At 39.0% G+C, this 14,485-nt stretch overlaps 1 protein-coding gene across 1 annotated transcript in view; it reads left to right on the top strand.

Annotated features, from left to right (window-relative positions):
* LOC306876874 (low-density lipoprotein receptor-related protein 2-like) overlaps nucleotides 1–14,485 on the top strand; it is a gene marked incomplete at its 5' end in the record, with an annotated part of 108,373 nt that overhangs the window by 59,811 nt on the left and 34,077 nt on the right. Inside the window, 12 exons of the mRNA XM_079428315.1 lie at nucleotides 2,680–2,868; nucleotides 4,323–5,243; nucleotides 5,945–6,110; nucleotides 6,203–6,361; nucleotides 6,898–7,187; nucleotides 7,627–7,827; nucleotides 8,181–8,204; nucleotides 9,484–9,516; nucleotides 9,643–9,885; nucleotides 9,988–10,113; nucleotides 11,102–11,221; nucleotides 13,024–13,155. Coding sequence (XP_079284441.1) covers nucleotides 2,680–2,868; nucleotides 4,323–5,243; nucleotides 5,945–6,110; nucleotides 6,203–6,361; nucleotides 6,898–7,187; nucleotides 7,627–7,827; nucleotides 8,181–8,204; nucleotides 9,484–9,516; nucleotides 9,643–9,885; nucleotides 9,988–10,113; nucleotides 11,102–11,221; nucleotides 13,024–13,155 — 2,604 coding nt within the window. The remainder of the gene's footprint in view (nucleotides 1–2,679; nucleotides 2,869–4,322; nucleotides 5,244–5,944; nucleotides 6,111–6,202; nucleotides 6,362–6,897; nucleotides 7,188–7,626; nucleotides 7,828–8,180; nucleotides 8,205–9,483; nucleotides 9,517–9,642; nucleotides 9,886–9,987; nucleotides 10,114–11,101; nucleotides 11,222–13,023; nucleotides 13,156–14,485) is intronic.

Consider the following 14,485-nt stretch of genomic DNA (forward strand, 5'->3'; position numbering starts at 1 on the left):
TGCATCCACCACAGGTGTAGGTGCGGTTTTGTCTCAGCAGCAGGGGACGCCTCCCAAGCTCCATCCATGTGCCTTCTTCTCACGAAAACTCAGCCCGGCGGAAAGAAATTATGATATCGGGAACAGGGAATTACTAGCCATCAAACTCGCCCTGGAGGAGTGGAGGCATTGGTTGGAGGGGGCCTTACATCCCTTTCTTGTGCTTACCGACCACAAAAATCTTCAATATTTACGTGACGCCAAACGGCTGAATCCTCGCCAAGCCAGATGGGCTTTGTTCTTTACCCGTTTTAACTTCAAGATCTCATATCATCCTGGATCCCGAAACTTGAAAGCAGATGCCTTATCACGAATCCATAACCCAGAGGAAGATACAGAAGGACCCGAGAGCATCTTACCAACGGAGGTGATGGTGAATCCCATTCAGTGGTCCTCTCCACCAGCTGCCTCAGACACTCCTCCTGCTAATCCGCCGGGCTGTCCACCAGGGCTCCAATATGTACCCAGAACTCAACGAACCCCACTCATCTTCTCCTCTCACACTTCCCTCGGTACTGGCCACCCAGGGGCCAACGTAACTCTCTCGCTGCTACGAGATCGCTTCTGGTGGCCCAACATGGCCAGGGACATACGAAGGTTCGTTCGGGGCTGTCCGGACTGTGCCATCTCTAAAAGCTCCCGTCATCTTCCAGCCGGTAAACTCTTTCCACTTCCCACACCCAACCGTCCGTGGTCACATCTAGGAGTGGACTTCATCACAGATCTGCCTACCTCCGATAAATTCACCTGCATCTTAGTCATTGTGGATCGTTTCTCGAAATTCTGCCGCCTGATCCCTCTTCCCGGCCTGCCCACAGCACTACAGACTGCTGAGTTGCTGTTTAACCATGTCTTCAGGTACTATGGCATCCCGGAAGACATTGTGTCCGATAGAGGACCTCAATTCATTTCACGAGTTTGGAAGGCCTTCTTCACACTCCTAGGTGTGACCGTCAGTTTAACTTCAGGATACCATCCACAGTCCAATGGACAGACCGAACGCAAGATCCAAGAGATCGGCCGTTTCCTGAGAACCTTCTGCCATAGCCGCCAGAACTCTTGGAACCAGTTTCTGGGCTGGGCCGAGTACGCACAGAACTCCTTGCGCCAAGGCTCCACTGGACTCACACCATTCCAATGCGTACTCGGTTACCAGCCCCCTCTCTTTCCATGGTCAGGAGTTCCGTCCGACGTCCCTGCAGTAGATCACTGGTTCCGAGAGAGCGAGAGAGTCTGGGACGCTGCGCACCACCAGTTACAGCAGGCAGTGCGCAGACAGAAGATAGCCAGTGATGCTCGCCGTTCTGCCGCTCCTACCTATCATCCTGGGCAAAAGGTATGGCTGTCCACCCGAGACATCCGTCTGCACCTGCCTTGCCGGAAACTAAGTCCCAGATTCGTTGGCCCCTTTACCATCCTCGAGCAGATCAATCCTGTCACTTACAAACTTCAGCTACCACCACAGTATAAAATCCATCCCACATTTCACGTCTCACTACTAAAACCCTTCTCTCCTTCTGTTTCCCCAGAGCCTGGTCCGGTCGAGGATCCCCCTCTCCCACTCATCATTGACGAAGGCGCCATCTACAGGGTTCGTGAGATCTTGCATTCCCGGCGCCGTGGTGGTAAATTAGAATATCTAGTCGACTGGGAGGGCTACGGTCCCGAAGAACGATCTTGGGTACTGAGAGAGGATGTACTCGATCCGACACTCTTAGATGACTTCCATGCCTCTCACCCAGAACTCCCAGCTCCACGAGGTCGAGGCAGACCACCACGACGCCAGGGTCGGCCCTCAGGAGCGGGCCGTGGAGAGGGGGGTACTGTAACAGCACGACCAGGCTCTCCGCCCACTCAACTTCCACGATCAGCCTCACCTGTGTTCTAAACCACTCACACCTGCACCTCGTCACCACCATCATCAAGAGCACTATAAAGACACTCACCACTATCGCTGCAGCGTCCGATCTCGTTAATTCAACGTGGACTCCGCTTCGACGCACAACCAGTCGATGAGTATACCTTCTATCTACTTACCTCTTAGACTAACCTTCTGTTCTCCGTCCCGTTCTCTCCACTGTCCGCAGACGCATCTCTGTTGGGAATCACCCTCATCCGACGCCGGCTCTCTTCACCAGTCTCGCTCCAGCAACCTGAGAAGCATAAGGACACTTTCAGTACAATTGCCTGACTCTCATTCTCCAAGCCTCAAGATCTCTTGCTCACCTCTCTTCACGATCACCTGCACCTTTGCTGTGGAAATAAATTCACTGTGTTATCACTTACCTTTGTGTCCGACTGCTTCCATAACACATACACACACGCAATTTAATAATAGATTATACATATACACTTATATATTCATTGAAGTGGACTGTTTGAACTGACTCACAGAAATGAATAAAATTTACCAACTATAATGTCATTTTTGCTATTGATATCAAAGATGCTATTAAAGCTTTACAGCTAAATAAGGAACACATTTAATCACAAATGTTGCTTTATTGTATATTGCTAGCATAATTTTACTAATATATTGTGAATAATGTGTATAATGACAAATGCATTGTATAACAGAGAAAAAAAGAATGCTATTGCACTACAACACTGTGCATGTGTGTGTGTCTGTGTGTCCTGTAGGCCGCAATGCTCTTCATGTAGACGTGCACATGCCTTCTGGATTCATTTACTGGTGTGACTTCAGCAGCACCGTGGCGTCTCAGAATGGAATCCGCAGGATCAAACCGGACGGATCTGGATTCCACAGTATTGTCACCTCTGGAATCGGACGTAATGGCATACGGGGCATTGCTGTAGACTGGGCCGCAGGTGAGGGCTTGTGTGCTTGTTGTATGTTGAAATCAGATTTGATAACTTGTTTGACTCTTGTAATACAGACATTCTGAATGGAACAAATTTGGCCATTTTCTAAAACATGAAGTACTTTGAAGACTAATGCCAAGTGCTTCAGATACACTGGACTCAAGGAGTGTTACGTGAGGAATGTTCTAGAGCAGCTTTAGAGGTCAGAATGGTGACTCACATCAGTATAAGCACAGAGAGGTGGCATTGGAGAAGATTAAAGATTAGCACATGACAGAAAAGAGGCTCAGTTGGTTCAGGTCTCAGTGACCCATGGCTTGTTAAACATACACTTTTGACCTGAATATGTGAATAAGCAACCCAAAGTTGTAATTGGCATTAACCTAATCTGACATTATAGTTGTTTTATACTCAATATATAAACACTACCATTTAAAAGTCTCTTTTGCTCACCGGAACTGCATTAATTTGATCAAAAATACAGTAAAAATGTTACATATTATTTTAATTTTAAATAAATATTTTCTATTTGGTTATATATGAAAATGTAATTTATCCCTGTGATGCAAAGCTGAATTTTCAGCATCGTTACTCCAGTCTTTAGTGTCAGATGATCCTTCACAAATCATTCTAATATGCTGATTTTCTGCTCAAGAAACATCTCTTATTATTATCAGTGTTGAAAATAGTGGTGCTGCTTAAAATATTTGTGGAAACCATGATACATTGTTGTTGTTTTTTTCAGGATTCTTTGATGAATAGAAAGTTTAAAAGAGCAGTATTAATATAAAATAGAAATCTTTTGAAATCATTATAAATGTCTGTACTGGCCAATTTTGATGAATGTAATGCATTATTATGGCATAAAATTATTAATTTATTTTAAAAAACATACAATTTTTAGGATTCTTTGGTGGATAGAAAGTTCAAAAGAACAGTATTTATTTGAAATAGAAATTTGAAATAATTATAAATGTCTTTACTGTCCAATTTTGAAGAATGTAATGCATTATTACTACACAAAAATACCAATTTCCATAAAAAAATAAAAATACTGTGTATGACCACAGAATGTTGCAATGGACCAATCAGAATGAAGTATTCCATAGTGATTTATGTAGTTATTTATTAATTTATTTGTTTACATATACTATACATTCTACTTAACAAAACAAATTTGCTTATGTTTTGTGGCACATATTATTCTTTTTGTTACCTTTTTTTTTGTTATTCTACAACAACGTTCATAACGGACTAACTTGACATGCCATCTTTAAAACACAACTCTGATGCACTCACTTTCACTGATGGTACAAGAGGCTAAAAAAGCATAGATATCCATGTGGTGCATGTGTACATAGATGTTTGGTCCTTAATCTCTCAAAGCAACATTAAGTGTCAGGGTTTTCTCAGATTGTTTTGCAGTTTCTCTGATGTTTCTTGTCTTTGTCTTTCCACAGGAAATCTCTATTTCACCAATGCCTTCTTGACCGAGACGTACATTGAAGTGATTCGACTCAATACCACGTTCCGTCGTGTCCTTCTAAAGACCCAAGTAGACATGCCTCGTCATATTGTGGTGGACCCCATGAACAGATACCTCTTCTGGGCCGACTACGGACAGACCCCCAAAATCGAGCGAGCTTTTCTAGACGGTTCCAACCGGACCGTGCTGGTTTCCTCAGGCATTGTCACCCCCAGAGGCCTGGCTTTGGACCACCGAGAAGGATACATCTACTGGGTGGACGATTCCCTGGACATGATTGCACGAGTCCGACCCGAGGGGGGTGAGACGGAGGTCGTACGGTACGGGAGTCGCTATCCGACTCCGTACGGCGTCACCGTGTTTGAGGGGAATGTAATCTGGGTGGACAGAAACCTGAAGAAAGTCTTTCAAGCCAGCAAACAGCCAGGTGCGACCGACCAGCCGGTTGTGATCCGAGACAACATCAATATGCTGCGGGACGTTACCATCTTCGACCGGAGAATGCAGCCAAGTTCGGCCCACGAGCTCAATAACAACCCCTGCTTGGAGTCTAACGGCGGCTGCGCTCACTTCTGCTTCGCCATCCGAGGATCTCAGACGAGGAAGTGTTCGTGCGCCTTTGGGAATCTGGCTGCGGATAGCAGCAGTTGTGTGGTATCCCGGGATGACTACCTTATCTATACGACAGAAAGCACTGTACGATCTCTGCGGCTGGATCCAGAGGATCATTCGCTGCCCTTTCCCGTGGTTAACGTGCCCCGGACTTCGGTAGCCCTTGATTTCGACCGGTTGGACGGCAGGATCTATTTCACCCAGAGCTCAGGAGCGGGCCAGAGCAAGATTAGCTTCATTACTTTGGCTTCACCTACCTCTCCTGCGACAGAGGTGGCCTCAGGTGAGCAGCTTATTTAAACTCCTAATGCACCCTGACACTGCAGGTTTAGCTAGAAATGGAAAGTTCATTAAGGCAATCTTTGAATGTTGGCTTGACAAAGTATCTTGCGTGACATTTACAATGGTTAGTTTGCAGGTTATGTCGTACCACGTAAACTTGTATTTTTATTGTGAAATATAAAAAAGAAAGAAAGCATGAGAGAAGTTATTTGTTTCTCGGGCAGAAAATTGTCATAATTGTTAATGTTATTTTACATTTTGATTTGAGCAGATCAAATGTTCAGGAGTTATTCAGGATCATGTCTACTGTCTGAGAGTCACAGAAAAATGAAAAAATGAAAAAATAATAAACCAAATGCAACCTGAAGATTGTTGTGTAACATGCAACGTGATTTTTCTTTTGGTATTTTAAAGCAATATTCAGTATTTAAAAAGATGGACTGCATAAGTATCTTCAGCAAGCACACAACGCTGCCTGAGTGATGCACACACAGATAAATACAGTATAACAACCAAATATACTGATAAAAACTGTTGATAACCACATTAAATTAGAAAGTTAGCAAAATATTGATTTAAAGGGACAGTTTTTTTTATGACAATTGATGACAATTCTGTCATTTACTCCACCTCATGTTTTTCCCAAAACTTCCTTATAAAGTTTTATAATTTTTTTTTCTGAACATATTCTTCTCTGTGGAGATCTGGGAGCTCCTGATGGCATTGCCTATGACTGGATCAATAAGAGGATCTATTACAGTGACTACATTAACCAGAGCATCAGCTCCATGGCAGTGGACGGGTCTCAGAGGACTGTTGTAGCACAGGTGCCCAGACCCAGAGCCATCATGCTGGATCCATGTAGAGGGTGAGTCTCTCATTCAGTTAGACTGTGGTTTAGATGTATAATGAGCCATTTCATCATCTAATTTAAATGCATTTCTCTGTATATGTGGTCAGGTATATGTACTGGACTGACTGGGGAACCAGTGCAAAGATAGAGCGTGCAACTCTGGGAGGAAACTTCAGGACAGAGATCGTCAACACTAGTCTGGTTTGGCCAAATGGTCTGACGCTGGACTATGACGATCAAAGGCTGTACTGGGCAGATGCCAGCTTGTAAGATCTCATCTTTTAATTATATTCATAATATTTAGTTAATTTAATAACATACTTATAATAATATTAATAAGAAGAATGTAATAATACATTCAATTATTTGATCATTTATAATTCATTTAATATATGTATTATATAATAAATTTACACTATATATATATATATATTATATATATATATATATATATATATATATATATATATATATATAATTGTATTTAATAATATTTATAATTAATTATTAATAATAAAATAATATACATTTAATAATAAAAATAAAAATAATTGTATAATTAATTATTTTCAATAATTTATTAAAAAATATATTATATATGTATTATGTAATACTTACATATATAATTATAGCTGTTATATATATATATATATATATATATATATATAGAGAGCGAGAGAGAGAGTGTGTGTGTGTGTGTAATATTTTTCAGATATAGCTAATATATATATTCATACTTAATACATTTGAAATATTTGTGCTACATAATGATAAGAAAAGGATTACTATTCTCTCTTTGCAGACAGAAGATCGAGAGATGCTCACTCACCGGCGCTAACCGTGAGGTCATTGTAAGCACCGCCATCTACCCGTTTGCAATGACAGTGTATGACCAGCATATCTACTGGACGGACTGGAACACACGCAGCATCTACCGTGCAAACAAGCACGACGGCTCCGACCAGACGGTGATGCTACAGAACCTTCCTTCACGGCCCATGGACGTCCACGTGCTCTCCAACAGCAAACAGCAGCAGTGCAGCAGTCCCTGTGAACAATTCAATGGTGGATGCAGCCATATTTGCACTCCAGGTTGGTTTTCAATACTACTTATGGATTTTACAGCCAGTATCCTCCAAAACCAAAGCTCTATTCCCAAACCTAGTGAGCTGCATTGCAGTATACTGAAAGAAACCCCTTATTAGTAACTAATTTGGAACAATCTGTAGACAGCAACTCAGTACATCATGCAAATACAGTAGCACTCCTTTAACATTTATATTTATGCATTTAGCAGACGCTTTTATCCAAAACGACTTACATTGCATTCAAGTTACAGTTTTTACATTTTATCAGCTCTTTAGAGGGGTCATATGATGCAATTTCAAGTTTTCCTTTGTCTTTGGAGTGTTACAAGCTGTTCATACATATATAAGATCAGTAAAGTTGCAAAGACTAAAGTCTCAAACCCAAAGAGATATTCTTTACTTTGTTTGAACTTTGTTTGAAAATACAACACTATTTCCTTCAGGTCCTCAGGGAGCAGAGTGCCAGTGTCCCTCTGAGGGCCGCTGGTATCTGGCCGACAACAAACACTGTATCCCTGACAATGGCACACGCTGTCAGTCGGGACAGTTCACTTGTATGAATGGCCGCTGCATCCGTGCCCAGTGGAAATGCGATAACGATGATGACTGTGGGGATGGCAGTGATGAACTCGAGCGGGTCTGCGGTGAGATGCGTTGTTGCTTACTGTACATGTTCTTCAGAGGACTTGAAATCCTAAATCAGAATAGAAGGCAATTTTATGTAAACACAGGTTACTGATTCAGGATATATGCCAGCGGCTTCGTATTGCACATAGGGTCCAAACTGACATCTTATGCACTTTCAAGGGTGAACTAAACTTAATATTGATATTTGTGCATGACTAAACTGCAAGCCTAATGTTAACAATCAAATCTCTTGTGAATGTCTGTTTGCCGATGGATGAATTTTCCTCTCCTGCACTGTGGCGCAATCTTTTAACATGTTTCTTCTTGCTTTTTTATTGCTTGCACAATCTGTTCAAATCTTTTGCTCCAGGATCCAAGAGTCATTTCGTTTTTGGTGTGTATTCTTGCTTACCTCTCTTCATGTGTAGATAAAAGCTCTGTATAGGCAACATGATTATACTGTCTTTGGGCCAAATTCTAAAGCAGTACTGCATTCATCCTTTGCAGAAGATAATGGCATAATGCATTGTTTGACAAGCTACCCAGTTAACAAAACAAAAAAAAAATGTTCTAAGAATGTTTGAATGTTTTTTTTGTTTTGTTTTTTTAGTATCCGAATGTTAAGGGAACATTCTATTTTATAATTTTGCAAACATTGTGGGAATGTTATTTTTGAACATTCATGAAACACGTAGTAACATTTTAAAAACAGCAGACGAACATCCAAACAAAACGTTTCAAAAAACATTCCATGAATGATGAATAAATATTTTTTAGAACATTGTTAAAGACCAGATAACTTTGAACAAACATTCTAATAGCGTTACTGGAAGAATTTTTATTTTAGGGCTGAAAAACGATTAATCGTGATTACATACACATATATACACATACATGTATATATTAAGGAAAAATGTTAGATTTATATATATAATATATATAATATAAATGATATACACGTATAAATATATATACATACAAATATATTTTAAAATATATACATATATGTGTGTATTATATATACATAATAAATATACACAGTACACACACATATAATATGTAAACAAACTTTTATTTTGAATGCGATTAATCACGATTAATCGTTTTGCAGCCCTAGTTTATATAGAACTTTGAGAGAACTTTTCCAGAAAGTTCTAAAAATGTCTGTTAGCTGGGTACATGCACAAATCCATCAAAGCAGTTAATGCTGATTATATAATTATAATCCATTCAATACCGAATAACATTGATAAAAAGTCTAATTTAAGGATTAGAGTATTGAATTGTTAGCTTAGCATGCTAATGGAAAATACTATTGAAATCAATTGTGAGTCAGTAGACACTCACTAGGATTTAGACCAGAGCCTTAAGGTCATTGCAAACTTTTCCTCACTTTGTGTCAATCACGTTTGCACACTGCCTCCGAAACTTTCGTCTGTCAAAACAAATTCGGATCAGGTTCGATTTTCTGCGTTTTCGCATCCGTAGCATGCATTTTGATAGGAAAGGATGAGGAAAACGGAAAAAACGCACACGAAAATTTCGGACTCTGTGCAATGACTTTTAGACTACATAAAATTTAATAACCATCCATAAACACATACTAACCTCTTCCACAATGCACCGCTCTCTCTCTCTCTCTCTCTCTCTCTCTCTCTCTCTATCGCATGCAGTCCCACAAGCAGCAGCATTCATTTCACTCTCAGGTAAATTGAAATAGAGAGATAGGTAGAGGAGGTAGGCGGTGAGCTCCAATAGTTGCTGTTAGTTCATTCAGCTCTTTCTGCAAATGTCAAAATGAATCTCTTTTTTGTGCATTTTGTGCATGGCAGCATTTCACACCTGCGAGCCCACTGTGTTCACCTGTGGAAATGGCCGTTGTGTGCCATATCACTACCGCTGCGATCACTATAACGACTGCGGGGATAACAGCGACGAGACGGGCTGCCTGTTCCGCCCCTGCGAGCCCAACACTGAGTTCACCTGCAATAACGGTCGCTGCATCGCACGGGATTACGTCTGCAATGGAATAAACAATTGCTACGACAACGGGACCTCGGATGAGCAGAACTGCGGTAAGTGCATTTGCACGGTTACCAAAACAAGTTGCTAGGTTGGTTGTCAACTACTGTATAAGTTGATTTTAAGCGATAATGAATCCTTGTTATAAAACGCAGCTGAGAGGACATGTCAGCCAGAGCACACCAAATGCCAGACCACCAACATCTGCATCCCTCGCTCGTACCTGTGTGATGGAGATAATGATTGTGGCGACAACAGTGACGAGAGCCCAACGCATTGTGGTGAGTTATCCCGTCCCACTGTCTCCTTCTGTCCTGTGGGAGCATAGTTAGGTTTATAAGTGCCCTGATGTTTGTTATGCTGCTGTGAATTAATGGCTTAATATCTTTTAGTTTGCCACGCAAATCTAATGTCATGTAAAATTGAAAACTTTATTATTATTATTATTTTTAATTATATAATTATGAAAAAAGTAAGTTCTATTTTAGTTATTAGCCTTAATTAAAACAAAAAACTAAACTTATTAAAAAACATTTGTTCACTGAAAATAAAATACTTAGCACATGAGACCATGATCCACACAAAAATAATCTTCTTTTTAACGTTTATTTTACATTCATCACAAATGTCAAAACACAAACGTTTCAGCTCAAAGCCCTCCTTAGGTTGCTCATTGAAAATAAAATAAAATAAAATAAAAAGATTAGATGAAAACTTAAACTAAATGAAAATTAGAAATGTTATCTTGGCAACTAACTGAAGTAGGTTGAAGTACTAAAATTACTAACTGAAACTAGATCTACTGTAAATCTGGAATTAATATAAATTAAACATAAAAAGTATCATTTAAACAAAACTTTTAAAAAATGACAAAAGCACATAATTAAATGACTTATATTATTGCTGATTTTTTTTGATGATGAAATTATTGGTCAATAATTTAGAATAATTATTGATCAATATATTATTAAAAAACTGTAAATGTATTTAAATAATATTAAATGATACTGACATAAAAGGTAGAAGAAAAACATAACATAAATGTAAGAATGACAAATTGTGTAATAATGCTATTTTCGTTTAGTGTGGAATTAGATGAGTAACTGTTTAATAATTTCCTGTTGCTTTTTTAGCCAAAGTTGTTGCTCAACTCACCTTTTCTGTAAGATCAGTTAAATTAGTGACCCATGCATGTGAGCGGGTCCACCTGGGGATGCTGAGTTCATTTCTGGTTTATCTCTGGTTTGTCTTGTGTTGTTTTCTTTTCAGCCACATCTACATGTTCCCAGAATGAGTTTCGCTGCTCGAGCGGACGCTGTATTCCCGGACACTGGTACTGTGATGGTGGTACAGACTGCAATGATGGTTCTGATGAGCCTGTTACCTGTAGTAAGTACCACACATAACATATTAAAAATACATATGTATATACCACTATAAGTTATCTGGCGCTCATTCTGCTATGTGGCAGAAAGTTATTTTGGACTTTACTGGGGGAAAAACTATAAAAACACTGTTATGTGAGGATGAAGCTGTGTTTATCAAGGGAAACCGTTGCCCATGTTTTTGGGTGGTGAGTTAATGATGGGTATCCTGTCTTACCGGTTACCATGGTGATGGACTGAATGTCTGTCACAGGCAAATCGGCAGGAAATGCTGTCAACCCCCTCCTCCTCATTTTACGCTCCGCTGGTGATGCATGCAGCCAAAAAGTGGAAAAATGAGGCAGATGTTGTGTATAAGAAACCGGTTCAGTTGGCAGAAAAAGACTTAAGAGCAATTGATGTTCCCCAAAAGTTTTCTTATTATATTAGATATCATACACTATTGTTCAGAAGTTTGGGATCAGTTAAAGTTTTCTTTCCTCATCAAGGCTGCATATTGGATCAAAAATACAGTAAAACTGTATTATTGTGAAATACTATTACAATTTAAAATAACTGTTTTGACTATATGGTAAAATGTAATTTATTCCTTTGATGCAAAGCTGAATTTTCAGCTTCATTACTCCAGTCTTCAGTGTCTCATGATCCTTCAGAAATCATTCTAATATGCTGATTTGCTGCTCGAGAAACATTTTTTTTATTATTATCAATGTTGAAAACAGTTGTGCTGCTTCATATGTTTGTAGAAACAGTGATACATTGTTTTTTTTCCCCCAGGATTCTTTGATAAATAGAAAGTTCAAAAGAACAGCAATGTGTTCTGTCACTTTTGACCAATTTAATGCATCCTTGTTGAATTAAAGTATACATTTCTTTAAAAAAATATATTTTAATAGTAGTGTTAGATATAGGGCTGGGCGATATGGCCCAAAAACTTATCAGGATAATTTTTTATATCAGTCAATATCGATAATTATCACGATAAATGTCAAATCTTTATTTCTTTCGAGTTTAAAGCCAGATTTTTGCTCCAAAGTGAAAGTTGTTGAAACCAGACCATTAATTTTCCTTAACAAAATAAAAAATAGAAAAAATATTGATTATTATTGATTTAGTGATATTGTTTCAAATCAAGAAACAGGTTTGGGTTGCCTGATAATATTAATAATATCACTTTTTTTGTCTCTTAGAAATGCACATTTAATAGTAGCTTGAGTTAGGATGCAGAGGTAAATTTTTGTTCATTATCAAAATCAGTAACATCTGTAAAAATGTAGTCTTTATTTTTTTAATTAAGCATTGGTCTCCCATAGCAGCATACATTTAAATCACGATAAACACAGTTAAAACCACACATATAGCACCTCAATACCATGGTAAAAATATAACTAAATTGTTTTTAGGTAGCCTATTTGTATATTTGAATTTCAGTCCTCTATTGTGTGTCACATTCCTCCAAAGTGACGTGCAGCAAGCCCTCACACACACACACACACCGGCCCTTCCTTTGACAGTCTCAGCCCCCCCCAAACACACTGCCCCATCCTCTTGCTTTTGTCCCGTTAATCACAGCACCCCTCGGTTCCTTTTGTTCAAGTGGGACTCTAGAGAGAGGAATGCTTATTCTCTCCCAGAATTCCTCTGGCAATGGAATCCCAGCAGCAGTTTAGCCACGTTTCTGGCTGCCCAGAATGGGATTTAATGGTTAAATGGATTACGTAGGCCGCATGTTTCCTCTGAGATCCGAGTGAGACATGGCCCTCGGGCAGGTGGCTCTTCTCACTGCCTTGTGTTTCATCCCTGCAGCCACCACGGTGAGGACCTGCAACTCCGACCAGTTCCGCTGCGATGACGGAAGATGCATCGCTTCGTCCTGGATCTGCGATGGAGACAACGACTGCGGGGACATGAGCGACGAGGACGAGAGACACAACTGTGGTCAGTATTGCTTGGTCCAAACCCAAATTTGATTCCGTCCCATCACAGGTCTCATTTCACAATGTACTTTTGGTACAACATGTTACTGAAATATTTGCCCCTTTGGAATTACCACCAAAAGTTTACGCACAGAACAGCTACAAAAGTGCATATGCTATAGGAAGTGATAGATTTAGCATTTTATGACTGATACAGATTTACTTAATTGTAGTTTCCAAAAACCAATATGCAGAAAAAATGGCAATGTATTCTTTATATTTTTGGTCTATCATTTTCATTTATAAAAATAAATCTGATTTTATAGCCGTTAGACTACAACAACGACAACAAAAAAACATATGTAATGAAAATTATTATTATTATTATATTTATGTGTATTTTTGTAACTGTAATTCATTTTTATTTTCATTATTTTTATTTGTGAACCCCAGACCACCTTTTCAGACACACAAACAAACTGTAGTATGCTTTTCAGTATGTTATTGTGTGCATTGCCATTTATTTATTCATTCACTCATTCATTTAGATACTGTATTACTATTTAGGTTTAATTTTTAGTTTTATTTCAGTTTTAGTTTTATGTCTTGCTTTGCCATTTATTTACTTATTCATTCATTCATTCAGATATTACTGTTTTTTTATTTTTATTTCAGTTTAATTTTTATTTCTGCTTTAGTTTTTATTTATTTGCAGTTAGTAATTTTAGTGCTTTAACTTAAAATTATTTCAGTTATTTGTGAATGCAACATTTCTAAATATCAGTTAGTTTTTCATCCAGTATTTTATTTTATTTCAGATTTATTACTGTTAGCAAAACTATTTTAATAGTTTTTGTTTTACAGTAATAACTCTATTCTGACGTCTACTGGACTTTGGTCATAACCAAATGTTCTAGTGTGTTCAACTTTATTGTTACATCCTTGACTTTTTGGCTATATTTAGTCTTCTTGTATCATCTCTCGTCTCTAGTCCTTCCTCTCGGCACCCTCAGTCCATCAGTGAGGTAGTGTTGGTGGTTAGGTGTGGGATCTCAGTGTAAGGAGTCTGCATTCCTGATTTCTCCTGCCTCACTCACTGCTTTGTGGATGTGTTTAGCTGACTGCTCTTGCTGGATCAGCTCTCAGACTCGCTCTGTTCTCTCCAGAGGTTGCTCTTCCATATTATTATTATTATTATTATTATTATTATTCCTCTTCGTCCCCTATGGGACATAAGGCTTCAATGAGCACTCTCCATTGCATTCAGTCCCTGGCAGCATGTTGGGCCTCTCCCCATGACAGATTCATCTGTTTCAGCTCTTGTGTCACAGTTCTGCTCCAGGTGGTTTTGG

Source organism: Barbus barbus (genome assembly GCF_936440315.1).
Source record: "Barbus barbus genome assembly, chromosome: 11".
Lineage (NCBI taxonomy): Eukaryota > Metazoa > Chordata > Actinopteri > Cypriniformes > Cyprinidae > Barbus > Barbus barbus.